This window comes from Bison bison, unplaced genomic scaffold, assembly GCF_000754665.1.
Source record: "Bison bison bison isolate TAMUID 2011002044 unplaced genomic scaffold, Bison_UMD1.0 scf7180017864281, whole genome shotgun sequence".
Taxonomy (NCBI): Eukaryota; Metazoa; Chordata; class Mammalia; order Artiodactyla; family Bovidae; genus Bison; species Bison bison.
In genome coordinates this window covers 808,770-834,899 of record NW_011494853.1, presented here as the reverse complement: position 1 = coordinate 834,899, position 26,130 = coordinate 808,770, and the positions used below count along the sequence as shown (strand labels likewise).

Genomic DNA, 26,130 nt, shown 5'->3' with positions numbered 1-26,130 from the left:
AATTGATGCTTTTGAACTGTGGTATTGGAGAAGACTCTTGAGAGTCCCTTGGACAGCAAGGAGATCCAATCTGTCCATCCTAAAGGAAATCAGTCCTGGGTGTTCATTGGAAGGACTGATGCTGAAGCTGAAACTCCAATACTTTGGCCACCTGATTCGAAGAACTGACTCATTTGAAAAGACCTAATGTTGGGAAAGAATGAAGGTGGGAGGAGAAGCAAACAACAAAGGATGAGATGGTTGGATGGCATCACGAACTCAGTGGACATGAGTTTGAGTAAACTCTGTGAGTTGGTGATGAACAGGGAGGCCTGGCATGCTGCAGTCCATGGGGTCACAAAGAGTCAGACACGACTGAGCAACTGAACTGAACTGAACATGATGTGAGAAAGTAGTTCAGTTTGATTCTTTTGCATATAGTGATCCAGTTTTCCCAACATTTACTAAAGAGACTGTCTTTTCCCATTAGATGCTATTGCCTCTTTTGTTTAGATTAACTGACCATATAAGCATGGGTTCATTTCTGGGCTTTCTGTCCTTTTCCATTGATTTCTGTGTCTGTTTTTATGCCAATATCCTACTGTTTTGATTACTATAGTTTTTTAATATAGTTTGAAATCAGGAAGATTTATACCACCCTTCTTTCTCAAGATTGTTTTGGATATTCAGAGTCTTTTGTGCTTCCATACCAATTTTTGAACTATTTGTTCTAGTTTTATGAAAAATATCATTGGCATTTCGATAGGGATTGTATTCAATCTGTAGGTTGCCCTGGGTATAATGGTTATTTTAACAATGGCTATTCTTCCAATTCATGATCTCAGCATATCTTTCCATCTGCTTGTGTCACCTTCAATTTCTTTCCACGGTATCTTACAGTTTTCTGAGCACAGGTCTTTTACCTCTTTGGTTAGATTTATTCCTGTGGACTGTAGCCTGCCTGTTCATGGAACTCTTCTGTTCATGGAATTCTCCAGGCAAGAATACTGGAGTGGGTAGCCATTCCCTTTTTCAGGGAAACTTCCCAACCCAGGGATCAACCAAGGGATCAAACTCAGGTCTCCTGCATTGCAGGCAGATTCTTTACCATCTGAGCCACCAGGGAAAGGTATCTTACAATTATAAGGATCCCAAGGGTCAGTCCAGCCACAGCATTAGTTCTGAAAGGGGAGAAGTCTATAGTTTATAGTCTATAAAAGTTTATAGACTATAAAACCTGCCAGGTTCCCAGGTGAATGTCCCTAAGCATTTCTAGCCAATAACATTGCTATCAATAGTCAAAGACCAGCAGAAAACAGGAAGTAAAGCAAGGAAATTTGTTGAGAATGATTCTTTATGAGTTGAGCACCTGTTTACATGGTGATTGAAGCCATTTACTGAAATGGAAGCACTAGAAAAAGCGGTTTTTAGTAAAATCTAGGGCATTCAACATGTTAAGCTTGAAATGCTTCTTTAAGATCTTCAAATAAGGGAACTTTACTCAATATTCTGTAATAATCTACATGGGAACAGAATCTAAAAAGAATGACTATATGTATATGTATAACTAAATTGCTTTGCAGTACACTTAAAATGTTATAACAAAATATTATACACCAACTATGTTGTTTAGTCACTGACTCTTATAATATCTGATTCTTGTGATCTTCATGGACTGTAGCCTGCCAGTCTCCTCTGTCCATGGGATTTCCAGGCAAGCATACTGGACTGGGTTTCCATTTCCTACCCCAGAGTATCTCCAGCCATTCCCCAGTGGCTCAGTGGTAAAGAATCAGCCTGCAATGCAGGAGACCTGTAGAAGGCACAAGTTCAATCCCTGGGTAAGTCAACTATACTACAAAACTGGAATGGGTAGCCTATCCCTTCTCCAGTGGATCTTCCTGACCCAGGAATCAAACCAGGGTCTCCTGCATCACAGGTAGATTCTTTACCAACTGAGCTATCAGGGAAGCTGCCACAATATAAACAAAAATTAAATTTAAAATAAATTTTTTAAAAAATATCTCCAAATGAGACAGCAAGACCTACTCATTTGGAACTCAGAAGAAAGATTCAGTTGAACAGAAATTTAAACATTAGAACAGAAAGTTTGATTAGTCCTAGCAAAATTATGTATTTCAGTAGGATTACACTTCACAAGCAAGGCACATAAAATTTTTCCATTAGGCAGACTTTTGAAGAGTCACTGGGAAAGAGGAAGGGGGTTTGTTCCTTTATGGTACGTTATGTCTTTGTTAGACTACGGAGAGTCATGTTCTTACAAACCACCAGAACACAACCACCCCCTCAAAGATCATTTTACCCCTGTTCTCCCACATGCACTCTCATTCATGTGCCTTAAGATACAATTTGCCATCACGATTTCAGCCGTTTAATACTAACTTCCTCCTTTTGAGAGTTTCTGAAGTTTCCTGACTACTACTAACTACCAAGAATCGTAAGAGATAATATAACAGACAAGGGAAATTTTTAATGCTTTGAGATATCCTAAATTTCTTACAATAAAAACTCTCTCTTTGTTTTTTTGGAAAACACAGGCAGAGATCTTTCAATTCCTCACTTCATTTCATCCCTCTGTTCATTCTTTTTTTTTTTTTTTTTTGATGTGTGGGCACTCAACTCAGTCTGATTTTCCTGTATTCCTTAGTCAAATATGGATTTTCTAATCCACTTCCCCTTGATCAATGTTATACATATTCTTAAATCCTTCTTTCTCTATCACTTGACCTTGAAAACCTAAAATGGAGCTAACTTTTGTGATGATGCTGGGTTTGTTCTTTTTTTTTTTTTTGATTACACTAACATCTGAGGTTGTTTTTTTTTTTTACCATTCAAGAAAATTTCAGGTTATATAAACCAACATGTTCCAAATTCACATAAGGAGGCAACTTGGTTTGCTCTCTCTCACTCTTATCTGATTTTTTATCATCACATCAGAAAACAGATATTTTAAATCATCTGAGAAATAACAAAGCAAAGTGATGAGAAATCTTTAATGTCTCTCAAAGTAGAAAATCTTAGATATCATCTTGAATCATGCTGCATGTTTCTCTTATCTTCCCAATTGCTCATAAATCTGAGTTATTTTTCTAATTTCATGCTTCCTTAGCCTATTATCATGTATGACTTCTATTTTAGTTCTAAAATCATCTAGCTTCACAATTCTTTCACTTTCTTGGGCGCTTACTTTATAGAACATCACTCTTGAAATCAACATCAATTCCTAAATTCCCATTCTCGGTTTTACTTCAACTCTCCTATCTGGAACTATTATAAAAAGAAAATACAATCTCACTTCCACTTTGAAGTTATTCTTCTAGAAACACTAGTATGTACCCTTGTAGTGAGGCATGTGGAATCTCTTAGGTCTGTTTCCGTGAAGCTTTTACCCAGGAAATCTGGATTTATTCAGAGAAGCTAGACCTTAGTCATTTTACTCTGAAAGATTAGGAAACTTTAGATGTGAAATTAATCTCAAAAGATGTAGTATTGTTAAAGGCTAATTTTTATTCAAGGGGAGAAAAAAATTCTAGAATCTGCATGTGTCATAACAAAAATTACTCATATTTGGGACTTCCTTTGTGGTCCATTGGCTCAGACTCTGAGCTCCCAGTGTAGAGGGCCTAGATTCATTCCCTGGTCAGAGAATTTGACCCTGCACACTGCAACTAAAGAGCTACACGATGCAACAAAGATCAAAGATCAAAGGTCCCGCATGCCACAACTAAGACTCAGCACAGCCAAATAAATAAATATTTTTTTAATTATTCAAATTTCTTTAAAATCCAGATGAAATGTATGCTCTAACTTCACAGTCGTTTCCCTGCTTGTTCAGCCCTCTGTAGGCTCTTGCCTCTTTTTGCCAGAGACCTTGAGTCTAAGTCAATCCAGGCTCAATTTACACAGGCTGCTTTTTCTCACATTACAGCATTTTCATCACAGTGAAGAAAAGTAAAATAACTCCTACTCTGCAACATTTGTGTATGAACATGCCCATTAAAAAGTTTAATACACTATTAAATAATTAGATAATTTTTTAAAGAACCTTATATACATGCAAAACTTCTTTGTGGGATATGATATAATAATTTATAACAAGATGTACATAATAAGATATATTGATATATTTGGTCTTCAACCTTCATTTGTGACTCACACACCCAAAGTACTTGTAATTTCCTGAGTGATTAGAGCAATAGAAACATCTTTTGTTACACTTGTTTTTTGTCCTTGGTTTCTAATATAGCTCAGAGCAATAAAGGTAAAATGGGTGTCTTTTATTATTTTTTTAATGTATATGTGTCGTCGAGTCCCTTAACAATTCACCTGAAATTATCACATCACTGTTAATCAGCCATACCTCAATACAAAATAAAAAGTTTATAAAAGAAAATTAAAAAAAAAATTTTTAAACCTTTCAAGCACACCTGAGTTTATGCTAATGAGATAACTTTTGGAATGTCCCTATATAACCTATGGATAGAGGCTGATTAACAAGGGGACCAACCATATAATTAGAGTGCTGAAACTTACAGCCCCACTCACCATCCTCCAGGGAAGGGAAAGGATTGGAGGTTGAATTAATCACCAATGACTGATAATCAGTCATTCTACTGATACATGATGAAGCCCCAGAAAACCCCAAAAGGACAGGGTTCAGAGAGCTTCCAGGTCAGTGAAGAAGAATACCTCCATGTGCCAGGACAGTAAGGCATCATCCCAAACTTCATGGCAGCAGAAGTTCCTGTGCTCAGGAAACTTCCAGACCTCATTTCATGTATGTCTTCATCTGGCTGCTAATTCTTCTCCTTAACCTTTGTAATAAACTAGGAATCTAGAAAGTAAGAGGCTTCCCAGGTGGCTCAGTGGTAAAGAATCTGCCTGCCAATCCAGGAGATGCAGGAGACTTGAGTTGGATTCCAGGAAGGCCCTCCGGAGGAAGAAATGGCAACCCACTCCAGTATTCTTGTCTGGAGAATCTCATGGGCAGAGAAGTCTGGTGGGCTACAGTCCATGGGGTCGCAGAGTCGGATACCACTAAGTGTCTAAGCACGCATGCACACACTAGTAAGTAAACTGCTTTCCTGAGTTCTGTGAGCTGTGCTAGCAAGTTAAACAAACTGACAAATTAAAAATTAATACAAAATAGATGGTTTTATAAAAGATAAAAATTATTGGAAATGACTAAGAAGAATTAGAAATCCTAAGCCTCAAAATCATAGAGAAAAGGGAAAATGTGGTCAAAGAAATCCTCTTAAATAGACAGGAGTTCTGAGAACTTCATGGGCAAATTTAACCAAATTTCTAAGAAGTATATATACACCTATATGCTACGGTCTGAATGTTTGTGTCCCTCAAAAATTTACGTGTTGAAATCCTAATGCCAGAAGATGGTGCTATTAGGTGGTGGGGCCTTTGGGGGGTGCTTAGGTCATGAGGACGGGGCCATCGAGAATGGGACTCATAAAAAAAAAAAAAGAATGGGACTCGTGCCAGGAAACCCCTAGACTTTCCCTTCCATCCTGAGAAGAGACAGGATGAGGGTTGTCACCAACACATGATCATGCTGATGCCTTGACTTGGACTTCCCAGCTCCATTACTTTGAGAAATACATTTTCTATTGTTTATAAGCTACCCAGTGTCCAATGTTTTGTTACAGCATTCCAAACATGCAAAGACGCTATAATGCAGATAAATTTAATCAAATGGTTCAGAAAATAGAAAAGAAGAAGAGCATTCTGACTCATTCTACAAAGTAGACATAAACTGATTTCAAACTTGCAGAGCACACACACACATAAAAACTGTGGGTCTTCTCACTTACAGATAGAAATGCTTAGAGCAAACCTTACAATGTATTTAAAGAATGCTGTATTCCAACTATGTTAGATCTAGTCCCTCAGCCCTCAGCATCCACTCCCACCTCCTTCATCGTACCTACCATTGCTATGGAGAATGGAAAGCTATGAATGACATTTTCCAGACTCTCCTTTATTTTCTTGATGCAAATTTGTAAACATCAATTAAATTCAATGGTGTGTGAGACTTGGGAGTAAAAATGAAGCAGGAGCTAACTTTCTATTGATAATAAAGGTTTTGCCTTCCAATGCAGGAGGTGCAGGTTTGATCCCTGTTCAGGATGCAAAGTTCCCATGGCCAAAAAGTCAAAACATAAAACAACAATATTATTACAAATTCAATAAAGTCTTTAAAAAGAAGAGAAAATTGTGATGAGGGTGGCATGGAGGCAAAACTCTCTGGATGCTGCAGACCCTGGGATCACCGTTACTGCAGTATGACCTTGACCTCAAGAGCAACATTCAAGAATCGCCAACTCGGAGAGATATAGAAGCTGAAAGGGCCCAGGCACCACCATTGCTCTGGAGAGGCAATGGACATCTTAGATGGACAAGTGTTGGACAGCAAGAGTCAATCCCAATGAACATTATCTTTTATCACAGGTTTCTTCTGTGGAATAGCTGAGTTTGTGGTTTTGTTTTTCAGAACTCTACTTCAGCAAGATGTGAAAAAGAGATGAGGTTATGGAAGCTCATCCAATTCCAGATATGATGAAGGAAGAGGGCCATCAGGAAAGTACCCCCTGTCCCCAGAAGAATGGGTTGAATTTATCACTTAGCCACCTGCTTGGCCCTAATCCTCCTTCAGTAGCCAGTGGATGAGGAAGGTGCATGTCTGCATTAAGAAGCAGACAAGTGGACATGAACTTTCATGGCAGAAGGAAACCAGCAAGAAACAGAATGCTGACCACGCTGGACAAGCCAGATGAACATGTGCATCTAACCAAGGACTGCTCTGTGTCCTCGCACTCGAATGAGGTTGTGCTGGGAATTCACTCTGCAGGGATCTGGCAGGACTGAAAGCAGCTCTCTAAATGCACAGGTTTGTCTCATCTTTTTTGTCATTTATTAAAGTATTAACACACTATATTAATTAAAATACTAATTAATTGACATACTATTAATTAATAAAATACTAATTAATTGATACACTATTAATTACAGTATTAATATACTATATATTAATATACTATATACTAGTATTAATATACTATATTCTCACCTTTATATAATTAAAAAAAAAAGTTCCAAATGTGAAGAAAAGTAAAATGCTGTGTATTGAGTGCTGCTAGTGTCACTGTTTTCAACTTCTGAAATACTGTTCGTGGTTTTTATTGTTGTTATTCTCATTTATAAATATATCACACTGTATTTACTAAAAAAAAAAAAAAGAAAGAATCCCCAACTCTCATTGATTGAGTCTCCAATCATTTTTCATATTTAAACTTTGGGTGCACAAAAAAATTTTCATTATAATTTGAGATTTCTAGTATACTAGCCTCTTGACATTCTTGTTTTCTTTTGTTGTGTTTGATGTTTATTATATGAATATCATTACCCAATATAAAAGCTAGAACTTTATAACATGTCTATGTGCTTCTGCCAATCCTGCCTCCTGCCTACCATACAAATGTCACCATTATATTGAGCTTTGATTATCAAACCCTCAATTTGTTTTCACTTTTACCATATATGTGCCTAAACAATGCAAGCATACTGATTAAAGTTGGTGGCTCAGAGGTAAAGAACTTGTCTGCCAATGTAAGAGAAGTGGGTTTGATCCCTAGGTCAGAAGATCCCCTAGAGAAAGCAATGGCAACTCAATCCAGTATTCTTGCCTGGAAAATCCCCTGGACAGAGGAACCTGGCAGGCTACAGTCCATGGAGTCACACGTCAGACATGACTTTGAGACTAAGCAGGCACACACTTGGAGAAGGAAATGGCGACCCACTCCAGTGTTCTTGCCTGGAGAATCCCAGGGACGGGGGAGCCTAGTGGGCTGCCTTCTATGGGGTCACACAGAGTCGGACACGACTGAAGTGACTTAGCAGCAGCAGCAGCAGGCACACACTGATTAAAGTTATCCCCACGAAACAACTCTTCATTTTAATAACCACATTTCATAGACCCTAGATTTCTCTTAATACAGCATTTGTTGGATGATGTTTATAAATGAAAAATGTAGATATATGTACTTCCCAATGTGGTTGTACCAATATAAATTCAAATCAGTAAAGTGTAAGAGATCTCATTTATCTACATCTTCAACACTTGGTATTACTTATTTATTAGTTTTTGCCATTAAAATGGGTATGAAATATTATATTACTATGATCTTGACTTGCAGTTCTCAAGTTATGAGTGAAGCTGAGCATCTCTAAAAATACAGCTTTTTAGGTTATGTACTTCCTCTTCCATGAAGTGATTTTCAATTATTTTTCCCAATTTTTGTCTTTCTAATTATTTCATTACAGTTGTTTTAAGGTTCTTGGTATTAATACTGTGCTCATTAAAAGTAATTGAAATATCTTCTCCCAGCTCAGTTTTCAAAAATTTTAAATTTAAAAACACTATACAGTGTTTTGATAAACACAAGTTCATAAAGAATCTGCCTGCCAGTGCAAAAGATACAGGTTCAATCCTAGATCTGGAAGATCCCCTGGAGAAGGAAATGGCAACCCACTCTGTATTCTTGCCTGGGAAATCCCATGGATAAACGAACCTGGCAGGCTACAGTCCATGGGGTCGCAAAAGAGCCAGACACAATTTAGCAACTAAACAACAACAAAGCCTTTTAATAGACAAAATAGTACAATATCTGGAACAAAGAATGTTGAAAAGAAGTATGAAAAAAGAAAAGAAAAGAATGAATAACAAACTAAACAAAATAAAAAAAATTAAGGAAAGCTCATCCTAAGATTAGTGGGAAAGAGGTTAATAGAAGAGGACGAACTGAAGAGAGAAAGGCATCGGAATATCCCCATGACCGGATATGATAAGGATTACCGTAAGTTACAAAAGGAAATTATAATTTTACAGTGGCTCTAAATTTTAAAGATATTACTGAATAAAGTTCCACTCATAGGTAAATCTTCTTCATCTCACATATTGATTTCCTTTTAGAATCACAGAAAACATCATTCCAGCCCCATCCTCTCCCATCCCAGAAAACAACTGAAGCACATTCCTCTGCAGAAAAGTTGGGTTCATTTTGGTGCCAAAATCTAAGGAGAAACAAAGGGTAAAAATACTTCAGTGAATGCTGAGTGATTGGTTAGAAAGTACTTAGGATTAGGGTTGAAAAAATTGGGGTTCAGGATGAAAGAATATCCCAATGATGACTCCTTTTCTTTATATAGCCATCCTCAAAAAGCTCACATGCAGGTGATTTCCCTGATGGTTCAGTGGTTAATATTTTGCCTCCCAATGTAGAGGGCACAGGTTCCATCCCTGGTCAGGGAGCTAAAATCCCACATGCCTTGAGACCAAAAAACCAAAACATAAGCAGTATTGTAACAAATTCAATAAAGACTTTAAAAATGGTCCACATCAAAAAAAAAAAAGTCTTAAAAATAAAACCACATGTGCAGACACATACTTTCACTCTTGCTAATCTAAAATTCTCCTGGAAAATAAGTTTTTATGAAACAAGGCAAGATTTAATGTTTTAAAATCTGATCTTCACTTCCTCCCCTATACAGACCACTTATCCTGACTTCTCTCACTTATGCACTCTTATCATATTTCTAAATCTCTCTGTTCTCATGGAGCTACACAAAGTGAGTATCCGAATGCTTGAGTCTGGGATACAATCTGTGGTAGGGTGGGACGGAAGGGACAGGACATTATTTTTTAAATTAAAAGACCTGGTACTGCTGCTGACTCATTTGACTTTAAGGAAGTAATTAAATTCTTCATCTACAAAGATAGGAATCACCATAAGTTCCCCAAATAGCTCACAAGGTTATGTAATAATGTATAATTAAATTCAAGGTTTTTTAAAGTCACAAACAAATAGTATTATTATATAATTATCCTATTAGAATTTGAACATAATACTGCTTCAGACGTTTAAATCTTATTAGTTGGAGAAATACTTAACTGAATTGTTTAGGAGCAGCAAAAGTAACAGTTAAGAGCACCATCTTTGGACTCAAATAGAGTTGAGACTACTTTCTCATCTTACTAATTTATTGAACTTGGGCAATTTATTCTATTTCTTATCAGTAAAATGAGTTCTGAAAAAGAAGTTTTTATGAAATTTAGGTAAGATAATGCATGCACTTAGAACTAAATGATTGTTAGACTCTTGTTTTCATAATTATGGCCATTAGTATTAGCATTGATAGTTGCTGCTAACAAAATTTATCTAATTTTTTTGTGTAAACAAGGCACTAGGGTTCATTAATCTGAGTCTGCACTCACCTGACATTTTCCTTGTAAGGTGTCTGATCAATCCATTGCCAGTTGCCATTCCCTTGTGGGTCTGAGAGTCCCAGAAAATAAGAAAATGTTTTATTCAGCTGCTGGATAATGAAATCCTATGTGAAGAAAAAGAGTCACAGACTGAAATTTCCAGGCTGGATCAAGTAAGGGTTATCTCTAGCTCTGGAGAAAAGAAAACGCAGGTGTGAGGAACAGTGTCATGACAGCACACTGAACAAGAGTGGTGGCTGAAAACACCAACATTATCCCAGAAGGAAGAAAGTGCTGTGCTATGAATTCCCATCTCAGACAATTCATTCTCTTCTTCACCAAGAGACAATTCTTTTTCAATGTACAGACCAGTTTCTGTGCTTTAAATGTTTAATAAATTTTACAAATGTGTATTTGTCATCTTATTTATCATTGTTTATCAGTAAAATTACATTTGGGTCATCAAAATTCAAATTTGTTTGTCTACTTTCCTAAGCAGTACTTCTCTAAGAAATAGATTTCAATACTTGCAGAAGTTAAACATAAAGGAGTTCTAACTAAGTTTTAACTGTAGTGTGCGATTAATTTCTGAAATTATTATTAGTTTTGACCAAGAGGAGCCAAGATAGAGAGTAGAAAGACCCCGAGTTCCCTCCTTTCACAGCACACCAGGATTACAACTATTTCTAGAGCAACTGGCAATGAGAATGACCTGCAGGCTAGTCAAAAGATCTTCTACAACTTAACAACAAAGTGACTGGCAGATGGGCCAGAGATACAGAGGAATCAAGATCCATACGCCCAGATAGGTAACCCATAGATGAGATAATAATTAAAATTACAGAGATTATCTACAAGAAGCAATAGACCATAGAGTAGTTAACTGGATAAAAAAAAAGCAAACTCCAGTGAGACTCACTTCAGTCTTAAGGACACACACAGATTGAAAGTGAACAAATGGAAAAAGATATTCCACACAAATGAAGCTAAAATGGAGCAGGGGTAGCAAAAAATGAATTTGGACCATTACCTTACACTGCATTAAAAAAAGAAGAATTCAAAATGGAAGAAAGACCTAAATATAAGACCCATAACTATAAAAATTGTGAAAGAAAACACAACAGAAATGTTCTAAGACACTGGATTTGCCAATTTTTTAGCTATGACACCAAAATCACAGGCAACAAAGAAAAAATAAACTAACTTAATCAAATTCTAAAATTTCTGAGCATCAAAGGAGATAATCAACAGGGTGTAAAGGGAACCTGTGAAATGGGGGGAAATATTTGAAAATCATATACCTGATAAGGAATTGATATCTAGAATATATAAAACTCCTATAGCTCAACAAAAAACCCCACAGATATCTCAACTTTTAGAATAGGGAGAATACTTGAATACACATTTCTCCAAAGAAGGCATGCAAATGATCAACAAATATATGAAAATATGCTTGATACTGCTAATCATTAAAGAAAAGGAAATCAAGTCACAATAAAATATAATTTCACACCCATTAGGATGGCCACTACTGGAATAAAGACAAAGAAAATAATGTGTTGTCAATAAAATGGAGAAATTGGAACCTTTGCGTGCTCTTTGTGGGACTATAAAATAGTGTAGCCACTGTGTAAAACAGTATAGTGGTTCCTCGAAAAATTCAAATTAGGATTACTATATGATCCAGCAATCCCACTTCTGAATATATATGCAGAATAATTGAAAGCAAAATTTCAAAGATCATCTGTGTTTATCTCAGCATTGTTCAGGAGAGCCAGGTGATGGAGCATCCCAAACGTCCATAAACATGTGAATGGATAAGTGATACATGTTTTATACATAGAGTGGAATATTATTCAGGCTTACAAAGGAGGAAAATCCTATCACATGCTACAAAATGGATAAAGTTTGAAGATATTACACTAAGTGAAATAAGGCAGTCACAAAAATACAAAATACTATATGATGACACTTGTATGAGGTATCTATAAGTATTAATAGTCAAACTCATAAATAAGGAAATTAAAAGGGTGGTTTCCAGGGACTGGAGGGAGGGGGAAATGGGTTGTCACTGTCCACTGGGTATAGAGTTCGGTTTGGCAAGATGAAAAAGTTGTTAAATCTTGTTATTGAGTTGGTCAAAAAGTTCATTTGGGTTTTTCCATAAGACATTAGCTCTAATACTTTGGTCACCTGATGCAAAGAGCTGACTCTTCTAAGAAAGGACTCTGATGCTGGGAAAGATCGAAGGCTGGAGGAGAAGGGGATGACAGAGGATGAGATGGTTGGATGGCATCACTGACTCAATGGACGTGAGTTTGAGCAAACTCCAGGAGATGGTGACAGACAGGGAAGCCTGGCATGCTGCAGTCCATGGGGTCGCAAAAAGTGAGACATGACTGAGCGACTAACCAACAATAAGACATTACAAATACAAATGTGAATATAGTTAGCACTACTAAACTGTACACTTAAAAAGAGTTAAGGTGGTAAGTTTTGTTATCCTCAGTTTTTAAAAAATTTTAATGAAAAATAAAGAAAACCAAAGTACCTGCTCTGTTTCTGTGTTGATCACCACCAAGTGAGCTCCCATCCCAATGCAGTTCTGCTCACTCTTAGCCCAGAAATTCTCTTCAGAAGAAATAAAGTAGCAGCTGGAACCAAACGGCTTCCAGGTACCTGGGCAACATCCCCAAATCTTTTCTGCATTGTGTGAAAGGAAACGGTGAGTCTAAGATGAGAATAATAAGCTTAAAGGGCATGTTCTATACATATAAAATTCTGATGATCTGCAGTCGTTTTTCAAAGATAGGTTTCTTAATTCATGTATTTTCTTTCAGTTCCCTTAATTATATAATTTGATGCCATAGAATTGCTTGTAAATAAATATTATTCAACATTAATCCCTCAATATTTACTAAGGTTTGCCCATATAATTTTTCTGGATTTTTTTTTTTTTGCCAAAAAAAGTCACTATCAATATATTTTTCCTATTCTTCATATTCTTTATATGTTAGAAGCACCAAATTCTTTCAGAGTTTCAAATTATCAACATAAGTTAGTCTGGAATTCCAGTTCTCCTTAATAATCTTGGGCAACCCACAGAGCCTCAAATTTTTAACATTTTAATAATGATAATTATTCTCAGGATGATTGTGGGAATTATAATTATTTATCATTAGAATTCTGTCTCTACCATTTATTATATATGTCCTTGAGCAAATTCCATAACCTCCTTGCACCCATTTTTTTAATCCTTAAAATGGAAATAACAATACCAAACTCAAGGTGAGAGTTAATCACATAATATATACAAAGCACTTTAAAGAATACTTAAGATGTAATAATTATTCATAAATATTACCTAGTACTAATTTTTACACAGTATCAAGCACTTAAGACTATAAACAAATAGTTCTCCCCTTTCTCCTTCAAAGCACCAGTTTGTCACTCTCCTTAGATTAAAATATCTGCAACTAACTGTAAAAATATCCACTGATGTCTTTTATATGTACATACATATAATTTTAGCACATGTATATGTATATCTAAATAATATAACTTTGTTGGGTTTTGAACTTTCTTAAAGGTATTATATGTAGTCTTCTTGGGTTAATTTCTCATTCCATAATGCTAAAATTCATCCATATTGTTATATGTAGCTCTATTCTATTTGTGTTTTTTTTAATTATGGTCAAATTATTACATATTAAGTAATGAGGAAACATTTAAAGGCTTATAATTCATTTTATAATATTATAAAATGAATAAAATAGACTACATGAATATCATTTTAATATTGGCCCCCTTTAGAAATCTATCTTAATTCTATATTCTGATCACTATTAAAAATTGTCTTTTAACAAGACTTCTCAAAATGTGCCTTAGCAGATTATTTTAATTTTAAAAGTCTAATTTGACTGACTGTTTTGATAGTACGGATTGGTTTTGCCAATTAATTATACATTGCAAACATTTTTCACATGTTAAATACAAATCTCCAGTTCCAAGGTTGACAAAAATACTGAAAAATGTGATGAGTAGAAGAATTTGTCAAAAAGGCATATTGATTTTAATATATTTCCATTTCCTAACTGAGAATAATGGACTGATTAAAATGCTTTGTAAGTATTGAAAAATAGATGTAATTAATAGTCATTTGATAAGACTTCCTAAACATTTTTGGTGTACTTTCCAGAAATTGAGAAAGTAAATGACTACTGACTGAAAAATAGCAAGACTTTGTAAATTATTCCATTTATTATTCTTAACACCCAACAGCATTGAAAAATAACCTAATCAAATTCTCAGCAGACCATCACAAATAATTTTTGGTACTAGAACACTGTATGATTTCTGGAAAATTTTCAAAAAATTGACTGACATCCTAACAAAGCACATTCTATGCCTATCTATCTACTTATTTAGGTAAGTAAGGCTTATCTAAAGTTTGTGTTGCTAAAGTGAAAAACAGGAACAGAATTGACGTTGAATTCTCTCTCATTCTAGTAATAATGTTAACCAAGTAGATACTGTCTGATTGCATTTTTCAAGTCCCATTCATCTAACTAAGAGATGGACTTCCAATAGGATTTTGTTTTATTAGTAGTAACTTATCAATATTTAAAGTACATTTGAGATGTTTTGAACACAAGAAATTTCATTACACTTAAAGCTCAGTGTTCCACAGAATATAAATACATTAATAAAATTGGAGCATAACGGCTAGAAGCAGTCAAAATGTTTGGGCCTATACATGGATCACCATGAATGTGACAACTAATATGCAGACTGCTACCACAAACAATTGCCATTGGTGATGTGATATTCTGAAATAATAATGTTGAATAAACTTCTGAACAAAGGAAAAAATAAAAATATTAATGTACACTTATCTATATATTTTGGCAAATGGGGGAAGTGTGATGTAAATATTAGTCCAAAGGGGAAAAAGAATCATGTAAAATATCTAACCGTTAAATAATATATGTTATTCTTTTCCTTAATGTGGACCTTTTTAAAAGTTTTTACTGATTTTATTACAATATTGCTCTTGTTTTATGTTTTTTGCTTCTGTTTTGTGTTTTGACTCCCAATCAGACTTGCACCCCCTGCACTGGAAGATGGGGTCTTAACCACTGGACCACCAGGGAAGTCTTGGTTACTCCTTTTTTTTCAATGCATGATGAGAGTGGAGGTAACACTCTGTAATGCCATTAAGACACTGGTAGATACATTTTTAAAAGACGTAGCAGGTTTTTTAAATGTTAATATTAACAATGCTCCAGAAATTGAAGCCTTTGCTTCTATGTGTGCTCAGTCGCTAAATTGTGTTCGACTCCGCAACACCAAGGACTGTAGCCCACCAGGCTCCTCTGTGCATGAGATTATCCAGGCAAGAATACTGGAGTGGGTCACCATTTTTTGCTTCTATAACATGATGCAAAAATATAGACATTGAATTAAATTATGTAAGTGAGAACATAATCTGTTTTGTTTACATTTACAAATTTATTTTTTATTTAAAAAAAAAATTTTGCCCAACATATTACAGACAGAAAACTGTATAAAATTGATATATACATTAACAAATTATTGAAAGTTGAACATCCTTATAACTGCCACTTAGGTCAAGATATGGAATTTTACCAGCTACCCCAGATGGGCGTATATGTGCCCCATCTTAATCACAAGACCCTTTCTACTCCTCTAGATATAATAACTGCTTTTCGAAATCCTTTTAGGGGCTTGGCAAGCAGAACAGTTTGAATGTGACAGGTCGGGCTTCCCTGGTGGTCCAGTCGTTAGGACTGCCTTGCAATGGAAAGGACACCTGCCTGATCCCTGGTCCAGGAAGGCTGCACGTTCCATGGAGCCTCGAAATTTATGTGCCACAACTACTGAGCCTGTGTGCTGCAACTGTTAATACGGAAGCCTGCACGCCAAGAGACTGCGCTGCACAGCAAAGGAAGCCACCGCAGTGAGGAGCCCACGCACTGCAACCAGAGAAAGCCCGCGTGCGGCAACCAAGACCCACCACAGTCGAAAAATAAAATAAATAAATCTTTTTAAAAAAGAGGACAGGCCTTGGCAGAGCACAGGTCCACTGAAAAAACTCTGACTTTACCCATGCCTCTGAACATTTCAACACCAGGACTGGGTGGGGGAAAAAACGGGAAAGATACAATATGGATTTCAATTAGGTTTTAACTTCAATCAAATGGGAATTTTGTGTTTGAACTTTCATTTTTCATTGTCATAACAATTTGAAAAGTTATTGTTTAAAAGCTGGGCATTTATATTTGATGATATGGTATTACACAACATAATTTCATTCCATAAGCTTATCTGTAACTTAAATTGGTTGTGTTGAACACCCTGAGTGGCCATAACATTAAGTTGGATAGATTTAGAGAGTGAATTTGAAGTCTCTTATGTCAGATGAATGTAGAGTTAATTTAATTAATATCCATCTGTTTTGTTCAATTCAGAGTATTCTGAAGGCAAAGGCTTCCAGAAAAGTATTCTTTAAAATTTCAGTAGTTATGGTTGGAGTGTCTCCAGAAGTCAGGAGGAAGACAATCCTGATAGACTTATGTTTTCCTCCCCGGAAGGGCCACTCTACAGCTGTTTGACAAAAAATAAAACTCCAATGTGACAACAAAACCATAGGTCAGGGAGAATAAGGAAAATTACTCCTCAACACACCCATGCACTACATTCTTGCCAAATACCAAAAAAATGGGGGAATTTTCAACATCTCATATAAATACAAAGAAACCTCTGCCCTCTCATTACCTTTCATGAGTTTCTTCATAAAAGCAGAGGAGGAAATATTTAGTTCCTGAAATAGCAGGAGTCTAATGTCTATTTGGGTCTCATTACTTGGAAGGAGTCAAGTCATAATGACCACTGCAAACATGCACTTTGCCTTTCTTGGGCTTTTGTGAGTCAGGCCAGTGTTCAGTAGTTGTGGCGTGCGGGCTCAGTAGTTGCCACTCCTGAGCTCTAGAGCACAGGCTCAATAGTCGTAGTGCGGGAGCTTAGTTGCTTCACAGCATGTGAGATCTTCCTGGATCAGGGATCAAACCCACATCTACTGCTTGGCAGGTGGACTTTTTAACCACTGAACTCCCCTGAGCCTTGATATGGGCATTATTAATTGGGCATCTTAGATATCAAAAATATTTTATCCATTTGGTAGAGGGTGAGGGTAGTGTGAAACAAGAACCGTTAGGAATAATTTCCAGGGTGGGCTTCAGCAAATTATGAGGGTATGTTGGTAGCACATATTGAGGTCAACATGGCTGGAGGAGGCATTTTTTGAAGGCAAGTCTAGAACCTGATGTGAACAATGAAATTTAGAGATACATTAATTATATCCATGCAGCAACTTTGCGACCTGTGCTGTGCTTAATCACTCAGTCATGGCCGACTCCTTGCAACCCCATGGACTGTAACCCACCAGAAGCCTCTGTCCATGGGGATTCTCCAGGCAAGAATACTGGAGTGGGTTGCCATGCTCTCTTCCAGGGAATCTTTCCCAACCCAGGGATCGAACCCAGATCTCCCACATTTCACCAGATTCTTTACCATCTGAGCAACTAGGGAAGCCCGCAGCAACTTTATTTTTTTTTAATAGAATAAACCAATCTTGAACTCAACCCTGACCTCTCTCTAATAAAAAGGGAAGTCTAGTTAAACATTGCAACACCTTACCTGTCACCCTTGTCCCTTCACTGAAGCAGGTTAGATTTGAATGGTGTGTGTGCAGTTCAGACAGCCTTTTGCCAATGTTGCCATGTGTAAAATAATAAGTCACTGTAAAAGGAGAAGAAGGATTAGTATCCTTCCGTTTTTTCACTATTGAGCCTTATGCTCTAAATCTGTGCCACGCTGGCTTACCTGCAACTGCCACCACTCTCTTCTTTCTAAGCCAGCTCAATAAAGACCATGCTGATTGTATATGGAATCTAGGGGAAATGTACTGATGAACCTATTTGCAGGGCAGGAATAGAGACCTGCACATAGAGAACGACTTGCGGACACAGGGTGAGAAGGGGAGGGCGGGACGAATTGAGAAAGTAGCATTGACTTATCTACACTACCATGTGTAAAATGGATAGCTAGTGAGAAGCTGCCATATAGCACAGGGAGCTCAGCTGGGTGCTCTGTGATGACCTAGAGGGGTGGGATGGGGGCGTGGAAGAGAGGCATAAGAGGGAGAGGATATATGTATCCATATGGCTGATTCACACTGTTGCACAGCAGAAACTAATGCAATTGTGTGTTGTGTGTTAGTCACTCAGTCGTGTCCGACTCTTTGAGATGCCCTGAACTATAGCCCATCAGGCTCCTCTGTCCATGGAATTCTCCAGGCAAGAATACTGGAGTAGGTTGCCATTTATACTCCAATTTAAAAAAAAAAATGTTTACTGCTTGCTTGTATGCATTATCATGTTTGTTTTTATGCCCACACATTTATTTTTTACTCTTTCCCCCATTAAAATTTAAGATCTAGGTTCTAGGGCAGAGATTCTGTTTTCTTTTCTTTTTTTTTTTGCCATTAGTTTTTATAAGAGTATGGTTGCTTTACAATATTGTATTAATTTCTACTGTCCAGCAAAGTGAATGAGCCATACATCTACATATATCCTCTCCCTTTTGGACTTTCTTCCCATTCAAGTCACCCCTGAGCATTAAATAGGGTTCCCTGTGCTATTATACAGTATGTTCTCATTAGTTGAGATTCTGTTTTCTATACCAGTTAATCACCTAGAGCTGTGACGATCACAATAATCAATAGACACTGTTCATTCACTGGCTATCTGCTTCTCTTCAATTTTTTTAACTCTTTATTTTGTATTGGTGTATAGCCAATTAACAATGTTGTGATAGTTTCGTGTGGACAGTAAAGGGACTCAGCCGTACATATACATGTATCCATTCTCCCCCAAACTCCCCTCCCATCGAGGCTGCCACATAACATTGAGCAGAGTTCCATGTTCTATACAGTAGGTTCCTTGTTGGTTATCCATTTTAAATATAGAAGTATGTACATGTCCATCCATAACCCCCTAACTATCTCTTTCCTCCATACTTTCCCCACCCCCTGATCCAGCAACTATAAGTTCATTCTCTAAGTCTGTGAGTCTTTTTCTGTTTTGCAAGTAAGTTCATTTGTATCCTTTTTTTTTTTTTTAGATTCCACATATAAGGGATGTCATATGATATTTCTCCTTTTCTGTCTGATTTACTTCACTCAGTATGACAATATCTAGGTCTACCCATCTTCCTGCAAGTGGCATTATTTGATTTTTTAATGGCTGAGTAATATTCCATTGTATACATATACCACATCTTTTTTATCCATTCACCTGTTGATGGACATCTAGGTTGTTCCATGTCTTAGCTATTGTAAACAATGCTGCAATGAACATTGGGGCACATGTATCCTTTGGATCATGTTTTGCTCCAGATATATACCCAGAAGTGGGGTTGCAGGGTCTTATGGTAGCTCTCCTTAATGTTAATAATCCTGAAGTGAGTTTTCAGTTTATTCCAGTATTTTTTAAAATTTCTGACTGCTGGTAGCTACACTTAAACACAGAGGATAAATAACAACCAAGGGGAGCCTTTAAACCTCTAGAGTCATTTTAAATGTCTCAAATGAACATAAACTTTTATGTTCAGGGTGTGCACATTGAGTAAGACCTGTTCTCTTTCAGATCCTGACTTGATTCTTCACTCATATTCTTCTCGTCCTTCTGTTATTGAAACCCTGTACTATCAAACGTTACTACCTCTCTCTTAGCCTATGTCTTGGAGTTATGAATACCTGCTTCCTCTTGATTACTGAAATAACTACCATTAAACCCCTTTCTCTCTTGCACTTGACCCTGTAAAGTAAAGCAAATTCTAATCCTGGTGATAATTCTTTGTGCTTTAATGAAGACTATAAGATTGATTTACATGTCAGAAGGAGCTTCAAATATGGCCCATTTGACATAGGAAGACAGTTTCACCCCCTCAGATTATTCAATAACTATTTTTAACCACCTTGTCAGTGAATAGAGAACTAAATTGTGGGTTAGAGAGCAAAAAGGCCTCTAAGACTTCTCACAAAATGAACTTGAACTATTTAACTGGAAGCAAAGGGAACAGGAAAGAAATACTTTATTCTCTTCTAGTTCCAATATTCCACTTGAAAACTTTTTCCTTTCCTAGTGGGAAAGACTCCCACATGAAAGCCAAAGACCCTAATGTAAAGTATTATGATCATAAAGGCAGTTATGGCCGTCCTCTCACTAGAGGGCTTTATGACACATGATCACAGTGAACCCAGGAGTGAAGATGGAGTCCTCGAGGATGGCGTCCTCAAGGATGGTGACAAGCAACATACAATCTAGGTGAGGTCATGATTGGGTAAATGCTAGTAAAACCAGGCAAAATAAATCTGGAAGAAGAACCAGTTATCAAAACATGGAGGAAGCAGAGAAAAGGGAGGAGCAGGGGAGAGGAAAATGAAGAAAAAGCATGACATTCTGAGTAAGAGCTAACATATTAATTCATGAAGGAGAACATATTCTAGGGAAGGGGTCCCCAATCTCTGGGATCTAATGCCTGATGATCTGAGGTGGAGCTGATGTAATAATAATAACAGAAATAAAGCTCACAATAAGTGTAATGTGCTTGAATCATCCTAAAACCATTGCCCACCTTAACCCCTAGTTTGTGGGAAAATTGTCTTTCACAAAGTGGGTGTCTGGTGCCAAAAAGTTTGAGGATCACTGCCTAGAGGGTCTACACAGAACTTGATGGGGAAGGGATCAAGGGACATAGCCCCTCAATGCTGAACTTACCCACACAGCTCACAATGAAACATGCACTGAGGAGGGCTAAGCCAAGTACTGCAATACACCAGAGCCTCATCCGGAAGCAGGATTCTGCATTCCCTGTCAAGTCAGCAAGACAGATGTAGTTACCAGGAGTTCCAGGAAGCAAGAGACCGTAAGAAGCTTAGAGCAATGAAGACATCAGATGAAGAATCTCAGAGTAATTAAAAGACTTAAATAAGAAGAGAACTTAGGGGACTCCCCTGGCAATCCAGTGGTTAAGAATCTGCCTTGCAATGCAGGAGACACAGGTTCCACCCCTGGCCGCAGAGATAAGATCCCACATGCTGTGGGGCAACTGAACCCACATGCCTCAACTAAGACCTAACACAATCAAGTAAGTAAATAAGTATCTTTTTAAAAATAGAGAGAGAGCTTAGAAATGCCTTCAAGATTAAATAACCAGGTAGTGGCTCTCAAAGGTGGACCTAGTGGTGAAGAACCCGCCTGCCAATGCAGGAGATATGAGACACGGGTCCAATCCTTGGGTCACGAAGATCCCCTGGAGAAAAAAATGGCAACCCACTTGAGTATTCTTGCCTGGAAAACTCCATGGACAGAGGAGTCTGGTGGACTACCATCCATGGGGTCACAAAGAGTCGGACATGACTGAAGCAACTTAGCAGCAGCTCTCAGGTCTTAAACAATCCAGGCAAAACTCATCCTCAGTCAAAGGTAATTTCCATTTCCTTCTTCTCTCTTCTTAATATTATAATCATCTGTTGACTTCCCCATCTTTCTCAAAATATCATTTCTGCCTCTTACTTCTCATAAATCTCTGTGGTATGTGGTTTCTTATACTTTCAAGTGAGCCTGGCCTCTGAGGAATTATTCTTTCTTTCAGTCTTCCATGACTCCACAATGTGGTCCAACCTCTTTCCCATCCATTTGTCTGTTGTCTACCTCTTCTCTCCAGATGACTCATCGTTTCATCACACACTTACACCTTTCTTTCTTGAATGGAGGAAAGGAATACTTACCTTCCCGCACCATTCTGTGGGCTCCCTGTGTTCAGAAGGCCCAAGAGCCTCTTTCTCTTTCTCTGTCTCTCTGAAGATGTTACCCAGAGCTCTGGCTTCATTCAAAGAAGTCAGAGCTCAGAGATGAACTGCTGAACACTCTGATGTGACTAAGAGACATCCAATATAAAGGGGACCTTGAAAGAAGAAGTCGCGGTTGGGACTATAGATTCCAGTGATTTTAAATAGTGGGTAAAATGAAAGAGAAACTGAGAAACCTAGCCTAAACTGTTCATGAGAACTTCAACAAGAATCTCATTTGTTCACTTTCTGACACGAAGTCTCTCTCTCTGATTCCTACTCAGAATAGAGTAGGAATCTTTTAAAAAATTATTTGTAAGATGTAATTAATTCAGTGGTCCTTAGCCAATTTGGGGGGGCTTTCCTTGTGGCCGAGTGGTAAAGAATCTGCCTGCCAGTGTAGAAGACTTGGGTATAATCCCTGGGTAAGGCAGATCCCTTGAAAAGGAAATGGCAACCCACTCCAGTATTCTTGCCTGGGAAATCCCATGGGCAGAGGAGCCTGGTAGGCTATAGTTCATGGGGTCACAAAAGAGTCAGACATCATTTAGCAACTAAACAACAAGCCAGTTTTTACATTGAGTTTTATGTAAGACTTAACCCATGTGTTTAATAGTGTCCTAGGAAGTGAGCAAAAGTCTGATTGAATAGATATGACTTAGATAGTAAGGGTTAATATAATAAATTATATAAAGAACCATGGACATTGTTTAGGAATATAATTGCAAAGTGAAAGAGACTGGAATCTATCTGTAAAAGTGATAAAACATTCTTATTGGCCATTTCGTGGACGCCGGGTGTGCGAGAGCATCCGGGAACGCCGGGCGGGAGGTGGACCGGGAAGACCTAACCTAGGTTCTGTGGATTTGAACCTCCGCATTTCTAACCCAAGATCTCGAAATGCATCGTGATTCCTGTCCATTGGACTGTAAAGTTTATGTAGGTAATCTTGGAAACAATGGTAACAAGACTGAATTGGAACGAGCTTTTGGCTATTATGGACCACTCCGAAGTGTGTGGGTTGCTAGAAACCCTCCCGGCTTTGCTTTTGTTGAATTTGAAGATCCCCGAGACGCAGCTGATGCTGTCCGAGAGCTAGATGGGAGAACACTCTGTGGCTGCCGAGAAAGAGTGGAACTATCGAATGGTGAAAAGAGAAGTCGTAATCGTGGCCCACCTCCTTCTTGGGGTCGTCGCCCTCGAGATGATTATCGGAGGAGGAGTCCTCCACCTCGACGCAGATCTCCAAGACGGAGAAGCTTCTCCCGCAGGCGGAGCAGGTCCCTTTCTAGAGATAGGAGAAGAGAAAGAACACTGTCCCGGGAGAGAAGTCACAAGCCATGCTGATCTTTCTCTAGGTCTCACAGCAGATCTAGGTCAAATGAAAGGAAATAGAAGATCAGTTTGCAAGAGGAGTGGTGTACAGGAAATAACTTCATTTGACAGGAGTATGTACAGAAAATTCAAGTTTTGTTTGAGACTTCATAAGCTTGGTGCATTTTTAAAATGTTTTAGCTGTTCACATTTGTTTGTCTGTTGGAACAGTGACACAAAGGTGTAATTCTCTATGGTTTGAAATGGATCATATGAGGCATGTAATATCAAGAATTGTTACTTTACAATGTTCCCTTAAGCAAAATTTAATTTGCTTTGAATTTTAGTCTTGCATAGGCTGATAATAAACCTCTTAACTCCTGCCCAGACGATGTTTAACATTATGGAAATAAAAACTGGCAAAAATTGGAAGATTTTTTTTTCAACATACCTGGGATATGGTATGCAGCTGTAGTAAGCAGTTTTTAAAAGCTGCTGTGAACTCAAAAGCCAGCTGGAAAAATTAAAGCTGCACCCTTAAACTAGATTAGAGGTTTAAAAATCCCACTAGTCTTTACACTGGACAAAAGGTTGTCCAGTTGGTGTAGAATCTAAGAAGTTTCAAGGAAGTTAGTTTACCTTTGCTTTAGGTTGTAAGTTCATTCTGTGATTGCTATATATGAATACATAGCTCTTTGTAACGTTCTTTATTTGGAAATATGAGACTACTCAAGATAACAAATGTCCTGCCAGTTTAAGGGTACATTGTAGAGCTGAACTGAGTTACTGTGCAAGATTCTTTTTTCATGCTGTCATTTGTAATATGTTTTGTGAGAATCCTTGGGATTAAAGTTTTGGTTACAAAAAAAAAAAAAAAATTCTTATTACATCAAGACCAAGACTGAAGAACATTTAGTAATATATTACAATCTCCTTGATTAAGTAACGAGGAGCTTGAAGTGGTATAACATCAAGGGTGAGCTTTATTAATTTCTTGTTATTACTCAAGGGCTTAGGGATCCTTCCTCACATACAGTTTCCAGAATGTAGAGTTTTCTGTTAATATTACATATATCTCCACAATCTCAATTGAGCAACCACAAATACAAGAAACAAAAATCAAAACTACCATGGATGTATGACTATTGAACTCAGCAGGATTTGCTTGTTTGTTTTTCTGGCTGTGCCATGCAGCATGTGGGATCTTTACTCCCAGACCAGGAATCAAAGCCATACCTCCTACATTGGGAGCTCAGAGTCTTAACCACTGGACCACCAGGGAAGTCCCAATTCAGCAGGACTTTTTAAGTAATAGGATAGTTATCAATAATAATGAAAATAGACATTGAGACTAGGATTAAAAACCCACAGAAGTCTCCCCCCACCAATTAGTTTGGGATGCAACAAGTCATAATGGGAGAAGAAGTGATTATAAAATGTCATCATCTGTTTCCAGTTCCCCTTAGAGATGAAGAAACATAAACCCAAGGATGAAACCATTTCATGGTCCAGAAAAAGAATATTCTCCTCAAACGTGGAGAAAAGGGAACTCCATACACAGTTGGTGAAAATGTAAATTGGTATAGCCACTATGGAAAACAGTATGGAGATTCTCTAAAAAACTAAGAGTAGAACCATATGATCCAGTATTTCCACTCCTGGGTATATATCCAGCAAAAATAAAAACTCTAATTTTAAAAGACGCACTATCAATCAGCATTGGATCTGATTGACATTCATAGAATATTTTATCCAAAATACACACTTGTCCCCAACTCACATAGAATACTACCAAGATAGGCCACATTCTGGTCCATAAAATACACTTTAACAAATTTAAAATAATGGGAATTATACAATGTCTGCTGTCAGTCCACAGTGGTATTAAACTAAAAGTCAGTAATAGAAGAACAGCTGGAAAATCCCAAAATACTTGGAGATTAAACAACACACCTCTAGAGTACTCTTTCTACCCCCTTCTGATGCCTATGTCAGAAGCTTTCTCTATCTCCTTTATACTTTAATAAAACTTTATTACACCAAAAAAATAAATAAATAAATAAACAACACACCTCTAAAAGACACAAGAGTCAGAGAAGAATTTTTTTTTTAGCCATGCCACAGGGCTTGCAGGGTTTTAATTCCCCCACCAGGGACCAAACCAGGCCTACAGCAGTGAAAGAGTCGAGTCCTAACCACTGAATCACCAGGGAATTCCCCCCAGTTTTTTAAATTTTAATTAAATGAAATGAAATGTATCAAAATTTATGGGCTACAGCAAAAGAAATGCCTAGAGGAAAGTTTTATATCATTGAAGCCCTATATCAGAAAAGACGAAAGACCTAAAATCAGTAACTTAAGCTTCCACCTTCAGATCAGATCGGATCAGATCAGTTGCTCAGTCGTGTCCAACTCTTTGCGACCCCATGAATCACAGCACGCCAGGCCTCCCTGTCCATCACCAACTCCCAGAGTTCACTGAGACTCACGTCCATCGAGTCAGTGATGCCATCCAGCCATCTCATCCTCTGTCGTCCCCTTCTCCTCCTGCCCCCAATCCCTCCCAGCATCAGAGTCTTTTCCAATGAGTCAACTCTTTGCACTG

General features: G+C 37.5%; 2 protein-coding genes across 2 annotated transcripts in view; one reads left to right on the top strand and one right to left on the bottom strand.

Annotated features, from left to right (window-relative positions):
- Positions 1–8,626: 8,626 nt before the first annotated feature.
- Positions 8,627–22,370, bottom strand: CLEC6A (C-type lectin domain family 6, member A). Its single transcript, XM_010849369.1, has 6 exons — positions 22,152–22,370; positions 21,139–21,231; positions 17,996–18,097; positions 12,828–12,979; positions 10,286–10,401; positions 8,627–9,084 (listed from the first exon to the last, which is right to left on the bottom strand). Exons 1-6 carry the CDS (start codon positions 22,162–22,164, stop codon positions 8,940–8,942), a joined length of 621 nt encoding a protein of 206 aa, XP_010847671.1. The 5' UTR covers positions 22,165–22,370; the 3' UTR covers positions 8,627–8,939.
- A 624-nt stretch (positions 22,371–22,994) lies between these two features.
- LOC104995490 (serine/arginine-rich splicing factor 3-like) overlaps positions 22,995–26,130 on the top strand; it is a 3,723-nt gene continuing 587 nt past the window's right edge. Inside the window, exon 1 of the mRNA XM_010849368.1 lies at positions 22,995–23,415. Within this exon, the coding sequence (XP_010847670.1) occupies positions 23,112–23,415 (304 nt within the window). The 5' untranslated portion in view covers positions 22,995–23,111. The remainder of the gene's footprint in view (positions 23,416–26,130) is intronic.

Coding starts and splice junctions, on each gene's coding strand:
- CLEC6A (XM_010849369.1), bottom strand. Junction 18,098..21,138: donor TTTCATTGTGAGCTGTGTGG/GTAAGTTCAGCA, acceptor CTCCTTTTACAG/TGACTTATTATTTTACACAT. Junction 10,402..12,827: donor TCAACACAGAAACAGAGCAG/GTACTTTGGTTT, acceptor TTCTTCACATAG/GATTTCATTATCCAGCAGCT.